The 19,063-nt window shown below is 38.6% G+C and overlaps 1 protein-coding gene across 1 annotated transcript in view; it reads right to left on the bottom strand.

Moving 5' to 3' along the window:
* TDRD9 (tudor domain containing 9) overlaps positions 1 to 19,063 on the bottom strand; it is a 59,912-nt gene that overhangs the window by 31,713 nt on the left and 9,136 nt on the right. The window contains exons 2-7 of the mRNA XM_090141703.1: positions 11,737 to 11,843; positions 7,543 to 7,643; positions 6,870 to 7,091; positions 6,270 to 6,392; positions 4,867 to 4,947; positions 1,659 to 1,823 (exon numbers count right to left, since the gene is read on the bottom strand). Of these exons, the coding sequence (XP_089997829.1) occupies positions 1,659 to 1,823; positions 4,867 to 4,947; positions 6,270 to 6,392; positions 6,870 to 7,091; positions 7,543 to 7,643; positions 11,737 to 11,843 (799 nt within the window). The remainder of the gene's footprint in view (positions 1 to 1,658; positions 1,824 to 4,866; positions 4,948 to 6,269; positions 6,393 to 6,869; positions 7,092 to 7,542; positions 7,644 to 11,736; positions 11,844 to 19,063) is intronic.

The following is a 19,063-nucleotide window of genomic DNA, read 5'->3' as shown; positions in this document are numbered from 1 at the left end:
AATTAGTATCAGTGAATTTCCAAATCATCTCGAGTCAGAGCTGCTCAAAGAAAACAAACTATTTTCAAGGATAGTTTTAAAATATTATCACCTGCAAAAGTGAGCAACAATATTGAAGCTAAGAGGTTTGCAGAATAAAACAATTCTACATTTATCCAGTAACATCAAATTATTCTAAGATTTTTTGGAGAAGAGACAAAGGTTCAGACCTCATGGCATACAGGACAGTAGAATTACTGAATTGATTCAAGTCAAGATCCTTTAAGCAAAGAGTATTGATTTGTGACACCTGATCTTTTAGTATTAATTTTGAAATCAAGAAGAAACTTGGGAAAAGAAAATCTGTTTACCTATAAAATAATTTTTTCTCTCTTAACTATGCTGTATTCTTCTACGTGACTTCCTTGAAATAGAAATACTCAGAACTAAAGCCTGAAGCCTGTACCTCAGGCAGCTATCAGATTCTGAATTTCAACATGCTGAAAGATAACTTCCTACTTCATATGGTAATGCTCAAATTATTAGAGCCTGAGAGTCAAGGCAATTTCCTGTTACATAAATCTTCTTAGATTTTCTATTTTTCTAAGTATACTTCTAGTAAGTCTGACATCCAGAGAAACTCTCCACACACAGAGCACCATAAGGAGCGTGATGCAAAAGCACATATCAGTGCTTTCCAACTCAATTTCTTTTTTTTTTATTTGTAAATATTAAAAATCATTCAAGAATGTTTCTCTGTTTCTCAGTTGCACTAAGGCAACAATGAATTCATGTTCCTTTCCTCTTACTAAACAAGAAAACAGCTATGGCCAGGAGAATACAACATAAAAGCAAACGTAAACTTAAAAATCGAAGTTAAATGCTCATATACACAGGAAAAAAATAAAGAAAACAGAAAAAACTAAGGACTAAAAGCAGTTCCTTTTGTTTGTGATCTCTGAGCTGAAAGGTGAGACAGCTGATCTCCAGCTGAAAGCTTTGACAAATGCAACTGGACTGAAGTAGACTTACTAAATTTCTTAGTTACCTTTTTGTTGTCATCATCAAAAACCTCTTAGGAAAAACTCTCATGTTATGTAATCTCCCCCACGTTGTCTGAGTTGCCATACAAACGTACAAACACTGACAAGCCAAGTGCTACATACATTTGTTGTATTTTTTTTTTTTGGCTGCATTAAAACTTCAACAGTTGACAGCCTTCTAGCTTGCCTGTGCTCAAGCGAAACAAATGCCCTCTCTGTGCACAGCATAAGGAATTATTTTCTCTGATTTTTTCCCCGGATTTTAAATATAGTTTCTGTAGAATTGAGAGATGAAATCTAAAGGGTAACAGTATGTTCACAAACTGCTACTGTTCAAGTTCATCTCTTATTCTCTTCATTATATTAGTGTTTTTCAAATGTTCTGAATTATCAAGATCAAATAATTACTCTCTTATCTCAGTGACTAAAGCCTAACTGTATTTATTTACCTTAACTGTTAAACTTTGCCTCAGTTGATGATACTGGAAGTTAGATAAATTGTTCTGTCAACATATGTTAATTTCTGTCTGAAACTGCAAGGTAAAATCATTTATTCATAATTTTGCTACAGAGCTTTTAGCTGACTATTCTAATTTCTTACTATGTCCAATGATGTAAAAATCTTATTTCCCATACCTGAAAATGAACAATGTGCTTCAAATCATCAAGATAATATTCTTCAACAGCATAAGGTTTGCCTTCCACCTTAAAAATGCAGGCTGGATTCAGACCGTTTTGAGTTGGAACTGCAAAATAATCAGCAATTTCTTCACAGTTGATGGTAGCAGACATTAATATGATCTGTTAAAAAATTACATAGCAAATGTAAAACAAACTACTTTGGAATCTTAGAATCTCTACTTCTTTATGCTACAATGGTCTTAATTTGGTTTCTGCTGTCATACATTCTAGGAAAATTTAAGACAATCAAAACTGAACACTTTAAAACCACAGATATGAGATATAGAAAAAGGCAAACACCTTTAAAAAGAGTGGCTCAGGCCAAACACTTGGGCCTGAAAACGCGAAGATTTTTTTCTGTGGTTAAAGTTGAAACCAAAAACAGCACTCTTTCTTAGTTTATGATCACTTCATGGACCTCAAAACAAGAAAGTACTCACTAAGTATTTCCAAATCTAGATTCACTGAAAAGTTAGATATTAATATCTTCACTTCAATCAAAAGATAGGCTTAGTCTTATCAGACTGTATAAGATTACTATAGTTGTACTGATACCTGAGCCTTAAAAATGACTATTTTTTTTTAATGTCAAATTTTCCCTTAGTTTCAATAAGTTTATTCAACTTAAAGCTCTCAAGCATCACATTAAGCTCCTTGCTAGTAGATGACTGCTAAAATTCTTAATCTCTATTCACACCCAAACAGAAGAACACATGCTACCTGACAAAAGCCTTTTTTTAAAAACTGCAATATAAAACTCATGACCTGTGCAGGATGAGAGAGGGGAGAACAGTGGAACAGTAGCTACGGTTATTTACTGTCTAACTTCTGTATATGAAATGCAAACCCAGTGTCCAGCACAGCCAGCTGGAGTAGGTTAGATCACTTAAACTAAGAAAATAACAAAAGCAAGGAGTTATGATAGATAACCTGGTATGTAGTTATTCTCATGTCTTCTGAGCTACCCCTAAGCACTACTTGTAAACTGGGACACTGTCAGCCTTTGTTGTTTTATTTTTCCTTCCCTGACACCTCCCATAAATTCAAAAACAAAAGTACAAAATGCACAAATCAGCACTCAAAATGCAATGAAAGAGCATTCCTCCTACAAAGAGCTATGTAGCTACTGAGGTGAGCATTATACCCCAGAGCTCAGAAAGCTCCAAAGCATGTCCTCTTAAAGGAATAAGGAAAACATAAAAAGCAGATTAAATCTGAAAACATGCAACTGTGCAAGCAGTATCTGAAACCTGTCTCTCTACAGTATTATCTGCTTCACAGCTGAGATTACCTTTGCCAGAACAACAGGCTAAATACAACCCTGCCTGACGGCTATTAAAGCTAAATCCAATCTGAATTATTCTAACTGCAGTTAGAGGCAAGGAATATTAAATTAACTCCTCTTCAGACCATATTGGTAATTTTTCCTAATAGGAAGGATTCCATACAGATTACTATCTGGAAGGAAAATATCAAATTCCTAACAGCATACTTGAACGATCCCCTATTATTAAAAATAATCAAACAACTCATTTACTCTCCAAGTGGAAGCTGAGCAAGAAGCACCTACCATCACTAGTGCAGAGCAACACATAGATAGGAAGAAAAGCATTATCAAAGCAGGCAGTTCTTCAAGATCAAGCTTCAGAAACACCTGTGCAGAGGTCAAAATATGCACACTTCTCATGGGCAGCCTGGTCGGGTGGTTGGTGACCCTGCATATCTCAGGGGGGTTGAAACTAAACGATCATTGCGGTCCATTTCAACCCAGGCTATTCTATGATTCTATGATTCAGATGCCCTCAAATGGCATTCTAGAACCTTGAAATGTGTTCTGTGAAACTACCATTGTATTTATTCTGTTTTTATCTTTTTTTTTTTTACCCAAGCAGCCATTACTAGACACCAACACCATTCCAAAACTCTCAGGTTTTCTTACAACAACCTCATTCCAGAAAAAGAAATCTTAAAGCCAATCTAATATCTGCCCTGTGACATAATACCAACAATCTGCCAGAAAAATCAGAATTGCTGATGTGTGAATCACAACAGGAGATCTTGCTGCCTTATCAAGAATTGTAAGCAACTTGTTTCCCCTTGAAACAGGCCTCCTTCATTCCATGAATCCAGGCACAAAAGAAGAGAATCTTTCATTCTTTGAATGAATTAGCTGTACTATGAAAGCCCCTTTATTTTTTCAAAAGGGAATGAGGCAGGAAACACTGGGCTTAGTATACTGTACTGTATGTATTTTTAAAATGAATGATCCATTCCACACTGCTAAAACAACTACATACACAAGTTCCCCTCTCCCCAGCATAAAAAAATTGAGAAAATGAAAACTGTCAGATAGTGGAAAGCACCCACAAATTTAAAAATTGTCCTGTATTTATATAATATGAAAGTGTCTTCTGAAGAATCAGCTGCAGAGCAAGATATAAAACAGTGCCATCCAATGACTATTTTGGGAGATTTAATCAGAACACAGATTCCCTTACAACAAAAAAGCCAATACAGATTCAAATTACCTTTGTTTAGAACAGAATAGTTAGCATTAGGATACCATTATCTGAAGCACTGAGACACACATCAGCCTTGAAGAATTTCTGCAGTCCCAAAGAGCTGCACAGAGATGCTCTGCACTAACCTATTTCCTGTATTTAATTTCTTACAATTCATGTATTTGTTACTTTGAGACCACGAAGACTAAATATGTCACACTAAATCTCAGCAAACTGTTGTCGTAGTTTCTTAGCATGCAGAGAAAGATTTCAATCAGATTATACTAATAGTTCTGTCTGGAAAATGCAATCCAACATTTCTATTTTTTTCTTAACACTTCCAGAAGTTAATGCTACCATATTTAGCCAAGGATAAGCACTGCCCTCAATACCCCATACATAACTCTAGTCAAATCTCCATCTTGCATTTTTAGCCTTAAGCAAAGCTTAGAAGCTAATTCATTTTAACAAGAGGAAAAGAAAAAGTTATTAGAACACGTACTGGCCAGGAAAAGAATGCCCTTTAGCTTACTTGCTTAAGAAAAGCAGCAAACCAAATCACACTTATGTTAAAAATAATGGATAATATTAAAATAAGTTTTTTTGTAGGTAAAAAATTGAGTTTATTTTTGCAAGAAAGAAGTAGAATATTTTTAACCTACCTTTACTGATTGTGAATTTGTACGCAACAGCTTACGGATTACCAAGAGCAAAAAATCCATTTCTTCAGTACGCTCATGCACCTGAAAGGTATCATCCACACTTCATCAACTCACATTCTCCTCTTGGAACGCCTCTTCCCACGCTGCTTGTTTTCATGTTTTATACTCTTGTAACTTAGAACAATACATTATCATAACAGAAAATACACCTTTAGGACTAAGCAATTTAGTCTCATTTTACATCTCAACATAGCTGTTCAGACAAGAATAGCCTCCTTTGTAGGAGCTCCAGATTTAAGAGCAATTGAAGTGATAGTGAGGATTCTGAAGATGGCTAGCAAATTGTATTGGTAGTATACAAACTGATCCCAGCAGGAAATAGTTCTGCTTGTCTAAAAGCTGAGCAAATAAAATTAGATTCCTCTTGATCCCAATGACTTCTAATCAGGATCAAAATATACAACACCTCTTTAAAACATTATTTTTTCTCCAATTCTTTACGCATTCTTATATCCTGATTACTTCTTGTACAGGTCAATGATGGCTTTTACTCAACATTATCAATGATTAACATATTACTTACATATTACGTATTACAGTTTATGTACAATTAAGAACAGTAGGGTTTTTTTTAGATCTCAATCTTCAAAAGCTGAACATCCACCCTTTTCAGGTAATTAGCAGACTTCACTGTAATACTGAATACGCTCATATTCACTATGAAAAATCTTCAGCTGAGACACTTCCCAGGCTGACAGCTAGGACTTGCTGTGAGGTTAGCATTTTTGGATCTAAGTCTTGCTAAAGTACGTTCCAATGTACCTGCAGTATCTTGATTGGTTCTGGACCTTTAATTAAGCATGAAGTTGAGGGTTACTGAAATAGCAACTATTGAGTCAAGATCAGTATCTGTGGGATGTGAGGAAAGGATTAGGAACTAGAGTTATGGCTGGGGAAACAAAATAGCACATACACACCTGAAAACCAGGACTTGAAAGCTGCTGAAAGCAGTACATGCTGATACAATCAGTTCAGGTTAGAGCACTTAAGTAAAAAAACAACAACAAAAAAAAACACCCTCAATCTGTTCTCCTGTATAAAGTGCCACAGAACTTCACTCATCCAAGCAGATTTGTTTAATTGCTGCATCTTCTATCTAATCCACATTTCATTATCTTAGACATCAACAGCCTAGTGGTATGCAAACCCTCAGTTCCAAATTTCAGTGCTCAAAGAGCTCAAAGACAAGGCTATTTCAAGAACTGTAAGTTTGGACAATTTATACGAAGAATATTTACTTACTTGTAAAAATAGATGCCTGCATTTTGATTTCTTTAGCATGGTGAGAGATACAAAAGAAAGTTTTCTTAACCTGACATTTAAATATATTTCCACTGACTTACTTCATCAATGAAGATGTGTGTGAATTCAATTAGGCTTTTGGCATTAACCACTTTCTGAAGAAGGACTCCAGTTGTCATGTACAGCAACCTTGTCTCCGTTGTGGATAAGTTCTCTAAGCCTACCTAACATGATGAAAAGAATAAAATAGACATGAACACATATCACATGTATTCCAGGAATATGCATCTGAAAGAAATTCAAACTGAAATAAAATATAAAGTCATCAGCTTTACTCACTCATTCAACCTTGGAAAAGCCTCTGAAGAGAAACACGAACAGAACATAATTCTGAAACAATTTCAGTAATTGATGATATAAATGCATCCAATTACCAGAACGCAGACAATTAAATTTCTGCTGGCATCTAAGCAGTACTTCTATTTGTTTAACTTCAAAAGCTTACACATTTGCTTATGAATGTTCACCAGCATATAGCTAAAAAGCTGCAATTCCATTTTAAAAGCATATTTCTTAAAATTTCTTCAGCACACTGGATACAATTAATAAGTAACTAAGAAAAAGAGATGTAACTATGAAACAAAATAGGGTGCTTTTTCCTCTTTATTTTTAAATACAATTTGAAGTATTATTTTTCCTACCTGGTAGCCTACAAATCCACCCAGTGTCCATGATCGCTCCTTGCTAATCCACCTGGCAATGCTGCTGGCACCAATTTTCCGAGGCTGGGTAACAGCAATGTTGCAGTAGACAGATTGCTCAGCACAATAATCCAGAACATACTGTGGAACCTGTGTGCTCTTACCACTTCCCGTTGCTCCTTGTATAATCACAACTGAATTGCTTTTGATCAGAGACAAGAGCTGAAACAATTTTTTAAAAAGCTTGTAAGTCTACAAAAAGAACTCACAACAGATTTCAAACAGACATGAATTATCAATAGTTTTCAGGAAGCTTAACAAACCTTCATAGATTATGGCATATTTCTATAATGTCTAAGGTATTAGGTCACAGAAAAGAGCATAGGCTCACATTCACATTTGTGTACCTCACGTATTTCTATAAACAAAACATAATAGCATTGTTTCTTCCCGAAAGGATTTCTGTGCAATGGTTTTGTACAGTGCACAAAGCTTCTGCACATTGAACAAAGCCTCTTCTACAATGCTTAAAACAGGAAAGACAATTCCCTTCTGAGAAAAAAAAACCTCCAACCTAAACTAAACAAAAAACCAACAGACAACCAACAAACAACAAAAAACAAACACACCATGATTTTCAGATTTATTTCACAATGAAAGTACAACAGATTACCTCTTCCCTGTGTCTGGCTACAGGCATACAAGCATATTTATGGTTAGTTGTTATTGGTATAGAATTCCAAGCATCTGGCTCACAATTAGGCATTGAAGGATCTAGTAAAAAATAATCAAATGTAAGTTACAACAGTACATAACGACAAAGATGAGTATGGCAACACAATTACTGTATTTGAAAACCTAACTTCCACAAAAGTTTAAATCACACAAGGATATAATACAATTAATCATCTTTAGTATTAAAGTGATTTTCCATGTCTAAGTAACTGTTGTTTTACTAGCAGCTGCTCTGGGAGGATGTTGCTTTGGTGTATAAACCACCATCAGTATCACAATCACAGAAGATTGAGGTAGGAATGGATTATGTGGGATCATCTAGTCCCATCCCCCACTTCAACCAGAGTCACCAAGAGCACATTGCTCAGGACCACATCCAGGCAGGTTTTCAGTATCTCCAAAGAAGGAGAGTCCACCATCTCTCTGGGCAGCCTGTTCCAGTGTTCTGTCAGACTCACAGCAAAGAAGCTTTTTCTCATGTTCATATGGAACTTCCTATGTTTCATTCTGAGCTCTTGTCCTGTTGCCAGGAATCATAAAAAACAGCCCAGTCTCATTGTGTTGATACCCTCCCTTATTTATACACACGAGATTTCAGTCTTTTTTCTTCCAGGCTGAACAACCCCAGGGCTCTCAAACTGCCCTCACAAGAGAGATACTCCAGGCTCCATCTTGATGGCCCTCTGCTGGACTTACAATTTCCCTATATTTCTGGACTTGAGGAGCCCAGAAGTGCCACAGTACTCCAGATGTGACCTCACCAGAAGAGAGTAGAGGGACAGACCACCTCCCTCACCCTACTGGCCACAATTTTAAATGCACCCGTTTACCACCGGCCTTCTTGGCCACAAGGGTACACTGCTGGCCAACAGTCAGCCAGGTCCACCAGGGCCCCAGGTCCTTCTCTGCTGAGTTCCCTTCCAGCAGGACAGTGCCCAGCCAAGGATATCTACAATGCTGTAGTTCTCTGTGCTTTCCTCTTAATTTGAAGTACAGTGTTTTTGTATAGTTCACATTACAAGCAAAATCTATTCCTGTTCTCACAAACATTTTTAAAACAGTACTGAAAAAAAAAACACCATGCCTTATTTACATTTTCAACTTTGTCTGCATTTTCCATAATGCCTACTGGACCAAGAGTGAAAAAACAAACCATACTTTGTAGTGCAGATCATTATTTTTCTACCTCTTCACAATCAAGACAATACTGTTAAGTAACAGTATGACCTTTTGATGTGACATGGTTGCCAAAAGACTGCAGAATGTGGTTAGTCACAGTTATCAGGGGGAAATACAGCACCAGACTTTACAGTGCTACCATGAAGACCAGAAGGTCATTGTCAGACTACCTGTGAGAAAGAAAACAACTTCAACAGGTGGGGAGAGAGGTACAGAAAAGGAAAACGAGGGCAAAGCTTTGGTACCCAGTAATTTTGTGAAATGAAAAAGTTTGGCTTAAGGGATACTGAAATTAAGAGCAGAATTTCTAGAATTGTTATGTATTTCAACAGCTTCCTTCAGGTATAGCAATGAAATTTACTCACATTTTTGCATATAAAAATAAAAGCTAAAAACTTCAGTTTTTGATGTTGAGGGTTTTTGTTGCCGTTGTTTTGTTTTTAAAAATACACACAGTACTGGAAGTGAAATCTATTATATCTTTTTAGAAGGGAAATATTTATTGTAAAATAAAGGTCATAACCTAAATATAAAATGCCCAATGCTGGACAGTTCATTAAGGCATTCTGATAAAGCATAAAAAAAACTAAGAACAGTCTCCGACAAGAACAATTGTTTACCTAGAATCTGGGTAATAAGAAAAAAAGATACAGTTTATGCAGTTATCCATAGCACTACAAAAAGAACTTAATATAACCATCCCTGGAAAATACTGCAAGTGTCCTTTTTAAAACATTTTGGTAAAGATTCTAAATATATACTCCAGCAAAACTCATATGTAGCATTCTGTCACAGGAACACTGTCGAAGGCTGACTGGCTTCCCCCTGGCACAAACATGTCACTGCTGAGACATCAGTAACTCTGCAGGATTTGACCAATGCTGGAAGAAATCTCAAGCTGCTACAGAAAAGATCTTGGTGTCAGCATAATCTTGTAGAGGTAGGAAGGCTGTGTTGCTTTATCATGTTTTTCAGGTAACAATTACATTCAGTGCTCTAAAGTCCTAGTGCTTAGAAAAGCACTTAGGTTTACAAAAGCATGCTTTAATGCAAGAACATGTCTCATGCTGCTGGAGGTTCAGAGGAGGGCCATGAAGACTATGAGAAGGCAGGAGCACCTCCCCTGTAAGGACAGGCTGAGAGAGGTGGGGCTCTTCAGCCTGGAGAAGAAAACGCTCCAGGGCGGAGAGGGGGGAGATAATAGTGGCCTACCAGCACCTGAAGGGGCCTACAGGAAAGCTGAGGGGGGACTTTTTATAAGGACAGACAGTGACCAGACAAGGGGAAATGGCTTTAAACTAGAAGAGGGCAGATTTAGATGAGAAAGAAATTCCTTATTGTGAGGGTGGTGAGACACTGGAACAGGCTGCCCAGTGATGCTGTGGATGCCCCCCTCATGGAACCACTCAAGGCCAGGCTGGATGGGGCTTTGAGCAACCTGGTCTAAAAGAAGGTATCCCTGTCTATAGCAGTGGGTTGGAACCAGATGATTTTGAAGGTTCCTTCCAACCCAAACCATTCTGTGATTCCATGCATTGAAAACCAACACATAGGCCCATAAGGTATTTACACCACACAGCACCCTGGGACCTCGTTACATCAAAGATGCACTAACAGTTCTTTGACTCAGATGGCCTGCACCAACTAATGGACTAATGAGACTGGGAAGAATTACTGATGGATATTCTCTTTTTCAGTTAATAAATATAAAACTTTTTCTTTTGGTTTTGTTGTTTATTTATTTTATATCCACATCAACTTCCTGTTCACAGCAGTATTTCCTAACAATAACTCCATTTCTTTCACAATGGAGTTGCAGAAACACTGCAAATATCAATTCCATTCATAATTAAGCAGGCCACCAGTGCTGCAAAATTAAGCTCCTATCCTACCTTAGAAGTCTCATTTAATAGCCAGTAGACATAACCGATTTATGATATTTCCCTAATTTAATCAAAACCAAAGTACTTTCAGAAATTAAACAATAAGGGAATGCGTGGTATTTGTTGCTGTCCTTCCTTCACTAGCAAAGCACACAAAAGAAAACAGATTAACACATTTCTGAACCACAACACCCTAGGCTTCTTCCAATCCCATTACTCAATGTTTTCATTGCCTCAGAGTCTCCCACAAATTTTATGATACATCAAGTGAACAACAGACAATATTCTGTGCTTCAGACAGGGGCACTCCACATGCTGGACAGGCCAACCACACCTGCTGCCTCTCAGCTGATAATCAGTCAGCTAGCTGCAGGATCCACCAGAATTCCAGAGGTCGTGCAATTTGCAAAGGCATGAGAGGACACTAATTTATAAAAAAAATCCTCCATGTTCCAAATTCTGGGAAATCAGCAAAGGGATTAAAAAAAAAAAGAAAATAATTAGACAATGGCACACAGAACAGACCAACCACAAAGATGTCCTTTCCTTGGGAAATCAACTATATTAACAAATTTGGAAATTAAGAAGCACATTTAAGAGTTTGAAGCTAAGCTGTCCTGACAACTGAGCCAGCCTCACTCTGCTTTTACCGAAGCTCCTAGAAAAGAGGTGCAATCAAATTTCTCTCAGAAGACAAACAAAACAACCATTAAGTACACACAGAAATAACAAAGAGAAAAACGGGAAAAGAAAAAGACACTGAATGCAGAGTGGTTTTTCTTGCAGATACTTATCTAACATATCCGCATTTATCAGTGCAACGAAGCACATTTATGCACACAGATTTATGCAATAACATCAGGCACTGCTGTTCTCAGAAAAGAAGGTGGTTGTTTTCTTTTTAACCACTTCTTGCACAAATGTACAAACAAAACATCAGATAAACAGGAAATAAGCATATGAGATTCAGTTTTGTTTGAGGGAAGACAGAAAGAGAAGATGGAAGAAAAAGGACAGGTACAACTGAAATTATAGTGGGAAGCAGTTTATTTTTCCTGCTTCACTTTTACCTTGTTCACAGACAAGCTGATCATTTCCAGATGCATCTTGCTTTTGGGCCTCCACTTGTCTGTATTTTTCAGCACATTTAGTTTCACTTCTCTCAGGGTTAGGCAGCCTAAGCAGAAAAGAAATGCCAATTCAATGTATAATTCCTAATTCAGTAGTCACAGATCTCTCTGGAAATACCAGCATTATACATTACATTTGGACACACTACGTCAAGTAGTACCTACCTTAATGAACAAACTTCAGAGATTCATTTTGCCTTTGCATTAAAATACCAGCCTGAGGAAAAAGTGCCACATTAAATCTTGTCTGGATTTAAAAAAGAGTTCCTAAAGCATCCTCCTGTAAGTTCTTAAATACCCAGGAATTTCTCTCCTGATGAAAGTCTAAGATTACTTTTGAACACATATTAACTTGTTCAGTTTCACAAGTTCTTGTCAGAGAATACACACAATCCTCGCATGATTCCCTAAACAGGGGAGGTGGAAAGGAATAAATACAATTTCCTGACTGCTTTAAGGAAAGAACTTTTGTCTTTGAGCCAAGAGATGATGGTTGGGCAGGAACGAGGTACCAAAAAGAAAACGTTATGTAAATTGAGAGTTATGTCGTAACACATAAGACAAAGTCCATAGATAACATAATAGAATGATAGGGGATAAAAAAATTCTGTTCTACATATATAGCAAGAAGAAATACACATAGATAAAGTAGTACACATGCAACAACTGTATTTAATAACAAATCGTAAATGAACCTAAGTCACACAGAATCACAGACTGGCCAGGGTTGGAAGGGACCTCAAGGATCATAAATCTCCAACCCCCTGCCACAGGCAGGGCCACCAACCTCCCCATTTAATGCTAGACCAGGCTGCCCAGGGCCCCATCCAGTCTGGCCTTGAACACCTCCAGGGATGGGGGCATCCACAGCCTCTCTGGGCAGCCTGTTCCAGTACCTCACCACTCTCTCTGTAAAGAATTTCCCCCTAACATCCAACCTAAATCTCCCCTCCCCCAACTTAAAATCTTTTTCCCCTCGTCCTGCAGTTATCTACCATTTCAAAGAGTTGATTCCCCCTCCTGTTTGTAGGCTCCCTTTAGGTATTGAAATGCTGCAATGAGGTCACCCTGCAGCCTTCTTTTCTCCAGGCTGAACAAGCCCAGCTCCCTCAGCCTTCATAGGGGAGGTGCTCCAGTCCCCTGATCATCTTCATGGCTCTCCTCTGGACCCTCTTCAACAGCTGCCTGTCTTGATGCCCCAAGTGCCCATCTTCAGTAGTATGATAAACTCTGCTAGCCTGGTTGTGCTACAGACACTTAGATTCACTGAAATCAGTTGCTATTCTTCCCACAGGAAACACCAAGTATTTATCACCATACTACTGTCAACAAAACATGAGAGGAAGGACACAAAAGCCTACATAATGACTTCATATCCTGTCCTAATAATATTTTGTTGATAGAACTAAGGCAATGCTTCTCTAGCTCTTGAATCTCTCTTAGCACAGAGCTCAACAGAATTGCACACATTCACACAACTGCCGTGTGAGGAGCATCTGCCAACTTACAGAAAGCAGACTGCAGCAGGCTGACCACACCAACTTCTCAGATACCTGGCAGAGGGAATACTCTGCTACAGCCCCTCAGGCACTATTTGGAAGAGTTCACAGACATACGGTCAGCCCACCTGTTAGGTTCTTCTACTGAGTAACTATTAAACACAAAACCAAAAATATGATAAAGCAATTAAAATGGAGTATGGGTATTTAAACTGCAGCTGAAATGACTTAATAAACCCTGTTTTAAATAATACTGCATATATTCAGATAGATTCTGGGCTCAAAGGACATGCTCCTGATCACTGCCTGTGTAACTCCAGAAAAATAAGGACAGTGTGACCTCAGTGAGGTTACATGAGATTTTATCTGGGTATCCAGCTATTTTCTTTCAGACGTTAAGGTTTTCATCTTCAGAAAGCAGCATGCAGTAAATAAACCTCAGGCTATGCAATGAATAAAGAAAATGCTTAATAGCCACTCATTAGTAGTGAACATTGCTCAGTCTATGCACTGATTCAGGCTACAGTCTTGGAGAAAATCATGTGTAATTGGGAAATTGCATCTGGGCATATGAAATGAACAAACAACCTTAATTACATCATTTCACAGTATCTTAATACTGAACTTTGCAACTTAAATAAAGCAAAAAGCTTACAGCACGTCCACGTATATGTTGTAAGTAAATTGAGAAAAAAAAAAATCATTTGAGCCCTCTGGCAGTCAGAACAAGTCATCAGAACAATGTCACTCACGTAATCATTGGTAAGCCATCATCTGTTACACAAAGGAATGGAGCATTTTTCTGAGGAGTTTCAACAAGCATTTGCTGACAGCAGAAGTAAGTCGAGATGCAGACAATTCAAATCCATTCTATGATAAGAGAGGACACCACTAACGAAGGAGCTTTGCCAGATACTCCTTATGAGGCACATGCCTGTCCGCTACATCAGCTCTCTTGTCCCCACTTCTATTCCCCATGATGCAGTGAATGCCTGCCTTACAGGATACCTGCTCTAAAACAGCATATATTCCTCAGGCCTTCCAGATTCCCTTGACCTTAACACAATTATAGAGAAATTCAAATCATTATTTATATTTAAAGAAAAATCAGAAGACTTGAGATGTTCTGTTTCTCCTTCCTTTCCCCTCACAAAAAAGTGAGTTTGACCTTATTCAAATCCAGAGCACATCTGCACACTTCATCCTCAGAAGTGAACAGATTTCTACAACAGAATCTGCAGCAAACAGATGACATGAAAAATTATCATCCTGAATGGATGAAAGCTGGCAAAATTATGAACCACTGAGAACATAATCAACCAGTAATGTCACTATCAAGAGTTACTTGCTGCTAAGATGTTTTGTTCTACAGCTGGTAGGACATGTCAGGTACCTCTAAAGCTGTACCCAACTCGAGACTCTTTTCCTAAATATACCCAGAAGTAGCAGATGCAGTAACATGAAGCCCGAGCAGCAGTGGCCAGTAAAAGGCCTTGCAACACAGGTAAAGAGCCAGTGCTTACCATGCCTCTTTATGAAAGATTATTGGTATAGTTTGTTACAAGATTATGGGATACTTTCCCTACTGCTTACCATACAGTTTAACCACGATAAACTTTTTCTGAAGTGTGACTGATCTTTGCACATCTGACTGCTTACAGGATTTGATTGCGAGATAATATTTAGACCCAATAATGAAAATACTTCAAAAGGTTAAATCAGTGTAATGAACATAAAATTAAATGTGGCTGCCACTTCAGGCAGAATTAATAGAAGGGAAACAGTTTAACACCAGAAATTGTTGGCATATCCAATTTTACGCGCTCTCAAATATACTAAGGGTGCTTTTCTTTGATTTCAGACAGAGAAAGGTCTTCCTTTTCTCCAAGCTACAGAATGACCTCTAATAAGTCAACAAGGCCATCATAACTGATGAAGAGTCAGTTAATTTTCTATCTGTCCATAATTTGGAATACTGAACACAGCACTCTTGTATTCACTCATTTCTCAAAACCAGAGACAGTTGCCCAGTCTCAGTCCCAGGTGACAGCTGATTTACTTGGCTCTTCCCAGCAACATATACTAAACAACCAACAACCCACCCAACCAATATATGCACTGAACAACTAACATCTCTACAAGTGATGAGTGGAAAGGAAAAAAATGAGGAGAAACATCCAGTGTTGCTCTCTGTAAAAGAAAATAACACTGGATGCAAACTGGGTGGTATGAAGAAAATATTCAAATACATAATGATGCTTGAAAGATTCAAATGGTTGCTTATCAAAAAAGAAAAAAAAAAATCAGGTAATTCTACTAGCTATTTAATTTCAGGGTAGCAGCTCCTATCAGGAAGACAAAAAGGAAGAAAGAAAATGTTCTACGACGGAAGTTTTTAAAGATTCTTACATATGTACTTCTGCTCATTTATATTCCGCCTCATTTGCCATGAAAATCTCCCTTCACACAAGAGTGGAGCTGAATGTAAAACTTGTGTCACTCATTTCACAGCTGATGAGAGGACTGCCCTAAGTCACAGCTCCTACCTCACAAGCTGACCACCTACTGAGAGAACGTGGGGGAAAGATCACTTAAAGAACACTGAGTACACAGAGCAATATTTTGCTGTACAATTTTAGTACAATATATACTGTAGACCATTTCAAAGTCTCTCCTCTGAAACTAAAATAATGTGACACTTTACATAACTGAACATTTGCCGTGACAGTAAATAACCTTCCTCTGCTGTTACTGAAGGACATCCTAAAAATGACTCCTTTTAACTGACAGTGGGCATTCTGGACTTTCAGAAGACTGGCCTTACCTGCAGAAATATTAACTTAAAATGAAAATGTACGGTCACTCAAAAGCTGTAATGTTTCACTCTTAAAAAAAAAAGAGATGATTATTTGAATTCAAAATGAAGCTTAACCACTGAATATTAAAATACATATTTAAGAACATTATTTACATGTTAAGAATCGATGCGATACTTGCTTTTTTCCCCACTGAAGAGGGCTGTTCTAAATACCTGGTTAGCTACTCAGTGATCAAGTCTTCATACAAAGGTATCTCAAACATTCACAACAGCTCTTCATCACAGCAGACACCTGTTTTAAAATTTGAACTAAAGAGAGAGGAAGTACACTTGAACTGCTCAGCAAATCCAAAAAATTACAAAAAAAACACGCAGATTTGGATTGACTGTAACCTTCATATTTCAAGAAATATTTGCACTATATTAAGCTAATAGCTCAGTGAGAACTTCTGTCTCCCACTTCATACAAAGTCAAAATCCAAGAAGAGTAACAACCGCAAATTACAGGAAAAAAACCCCACCTCAGTCCTCAAATTTATCGTCACTACAGGACTAAGTCCCTTCTGTCAGTCAGAATACAGGGACAAACTGCCTGACTTCAGAGAACTGGACTCTCCCATAGATGAGTTCTACAGCTCATCTCCACAGAGAAAACTCAAGTAGGGCTGTTCAGAAGGGGCCAACTTGTACCCAAAGCACATGGTGACAAGCTACACAGCAATACCGCCCTGACTGTTCAGGGTGTGATAGTTTCATAAATTAATGTTGTCGTAGTGATGGATTACAAGTTAAGATGAGCCACAAGGATGATCTAATCCAAAACAGAGTACTACCCAAAATCCACACCCTATGTCTTAGAGCACTGTCCAGACGCTCTAAAATCCAGCAGCTCAGGGCCATACCCACTGCCCTGGGCAGGCTGTTCCATGCCTTCCACCTCCTGGGGTAGAACCTGTCCCTAACCCCCAGCTGCCCCTCCCCTGACACACAGCTCTATGCCGTTCCCTCGGGCTCTGCCGCTGTCACGGATAGCAGAGCTCAGCACTGCCCCTCCGCTCCCTGTGAGGAGCTGCAGCCATAAGGCTTCCCCTCAGCTCCTCTGCTCTGAGCAAACCCAATGACTTCACCTGATTCTCATGCCCTTTGCCCTCTGGGCTGCTCACCATCTTCGCTGCCCCACTGAGATCAGTATCAAATGCAGGATCGCCTCAATTACCAAATGACACCTGTAACTCCCCTCCTATTGGTGATGTGACACCAGCACTGAGGACATTAATGTTACACAAAGTACAACTGGAAGACAGCAGCTTTAAGCACGTCCTGGTCTTATTCATCACATGAATGGGAATACAGCGATGGCAGACAACTTAGTTAACATTCTAAAAAGTGAATTATTACTGTTGTTAGCTGTCACAGCAAAGGACCAAATGAGGAACGTTATCAATAGGACTCTTAGTAGGCTTGTGACAAGTTTTGTTCACAGCTGCTAACATTCCAGTGCTGTCTAAAGAGATCTGAGGAGGCAGACACACCGTCTGTCTGCAGCCTGAAATGGCTCCAATGAGTTGTTCTGTCATATCAAAAGAAAAACATGCTGCAAAGTTTATTATTAAATCCAAGTAGTGGGACAGTACTTATAAATGGAAGCACACCATCCTATCTGCTGACTACAGACCACTTTTCTCAGGTGTCTGTTTGCATTGGTGACTTTTCTATATAATAGGAAACACCAACCTATCACAGAATGCAACAGGCTGCCCAGAGAGCTGTGGGTGCCCCATCCCTGGGGTGCTCAAGGCCAGGCTGGATGGGGCCCCGGGCAGGGTATTAAACTTTGCAGCAAGATTCTCTCTTTTGCATTAGAGCAAATCACTCATTGCAGGAGCACTGAAAGCTCATAAGAACTTAGAACTTAATTAGCCACACACCATGTAAATATCCAAGCTTACCATGCTAAAGAGGTGAGTTTATTTAGTTTCTGAAGATTCTGGAAAGCACAGGATAGAATAAAAAGAACATTTGCAGTCACTTCTTTTTAGCTAAGAAATATTATCTTGCCACAAACTATTTCATCTTCTGAAGTAGATGGTATCTAAGTAATTAATGATTAACTCATGGTGCCATATTCCACTGCTCACAAGTAAGAATCCACCTCATTTCTCTAACCCTACTACCTACCCTTGAAGAAAACTGCTGTAAACTTCCACAAAAGCACTGTACTACTATCCTTCAAGTTCTCCTTCAGAATTGCTTTGCTGTTGTACCAACAAAGCTGAAAACCAAGTATATTCCACACCCTCAGAAGACACATCTCACACTGATTCATGCTGTTTGCCTGCAATAAGTATCGATTATTGAAATTCCATATGCTGCCTATTGCACTCGCACCAGATGTGTATGGAACTATCCTTACCCTGCAGTTGTGCTGTGCCTTTAACACGGGGCAAAGGGCTCCTAGTTGATAACATAAGCTGGAAGAGTATTGGCAAAGAGATCCAGGTCTCCAACCAGTAGAACTTTAAAAGCAAACAACGCTTCTACCTAAGTGCTAAGTCTTCGCAGTCACACACCTGTTATTTCACTGTCAAGGCTCCCCTCACAGCCCGGGGGCAAGCAGGACAGAAAAGAACAACTCTCCAGAGTAGACAACATGCCGAGTACTAGATGTTTTCAGGCTAAAAATGAGAGCAATGAACTAGACCTCCATGAAGCCACACACATAGCAGAACAAAGCCATTTTGCAACTGTGATACTCCTGACAGCAAGCACTGGGTTCAGCTGCACCTCTTCATTGGGAATGAAACCCAGAGAATGTAACCACCATCATAGGTGCACTGCTGTCTTTGCAGGAATTCTTTAAAGATGACCTATACTGATACTGCACTAGAATGACCCTCCTTTCTCCCTCCCAATCAAATAAGAACTAGTAGCACAACCCCTAAGTAAGCCT

Source organism: Phasianus colchicus, chromosome 5 (assembly GCF_987193195.1).
Source record: "Phasianus colchicus chromosome 5, bPhaCol1.hap1.1, whole genome shotgun sequence".
Lineage (NCBI taxonomy): Eukaryota > Metazoa > Chordata > Aves > Galliformes > Phasianidae > Phasianus > Phasianus colchicus.
Note: the sequence above shows the minus strand (reverse complement) of the source record. Positions and strands in the feature narration are given on the sequence as shown.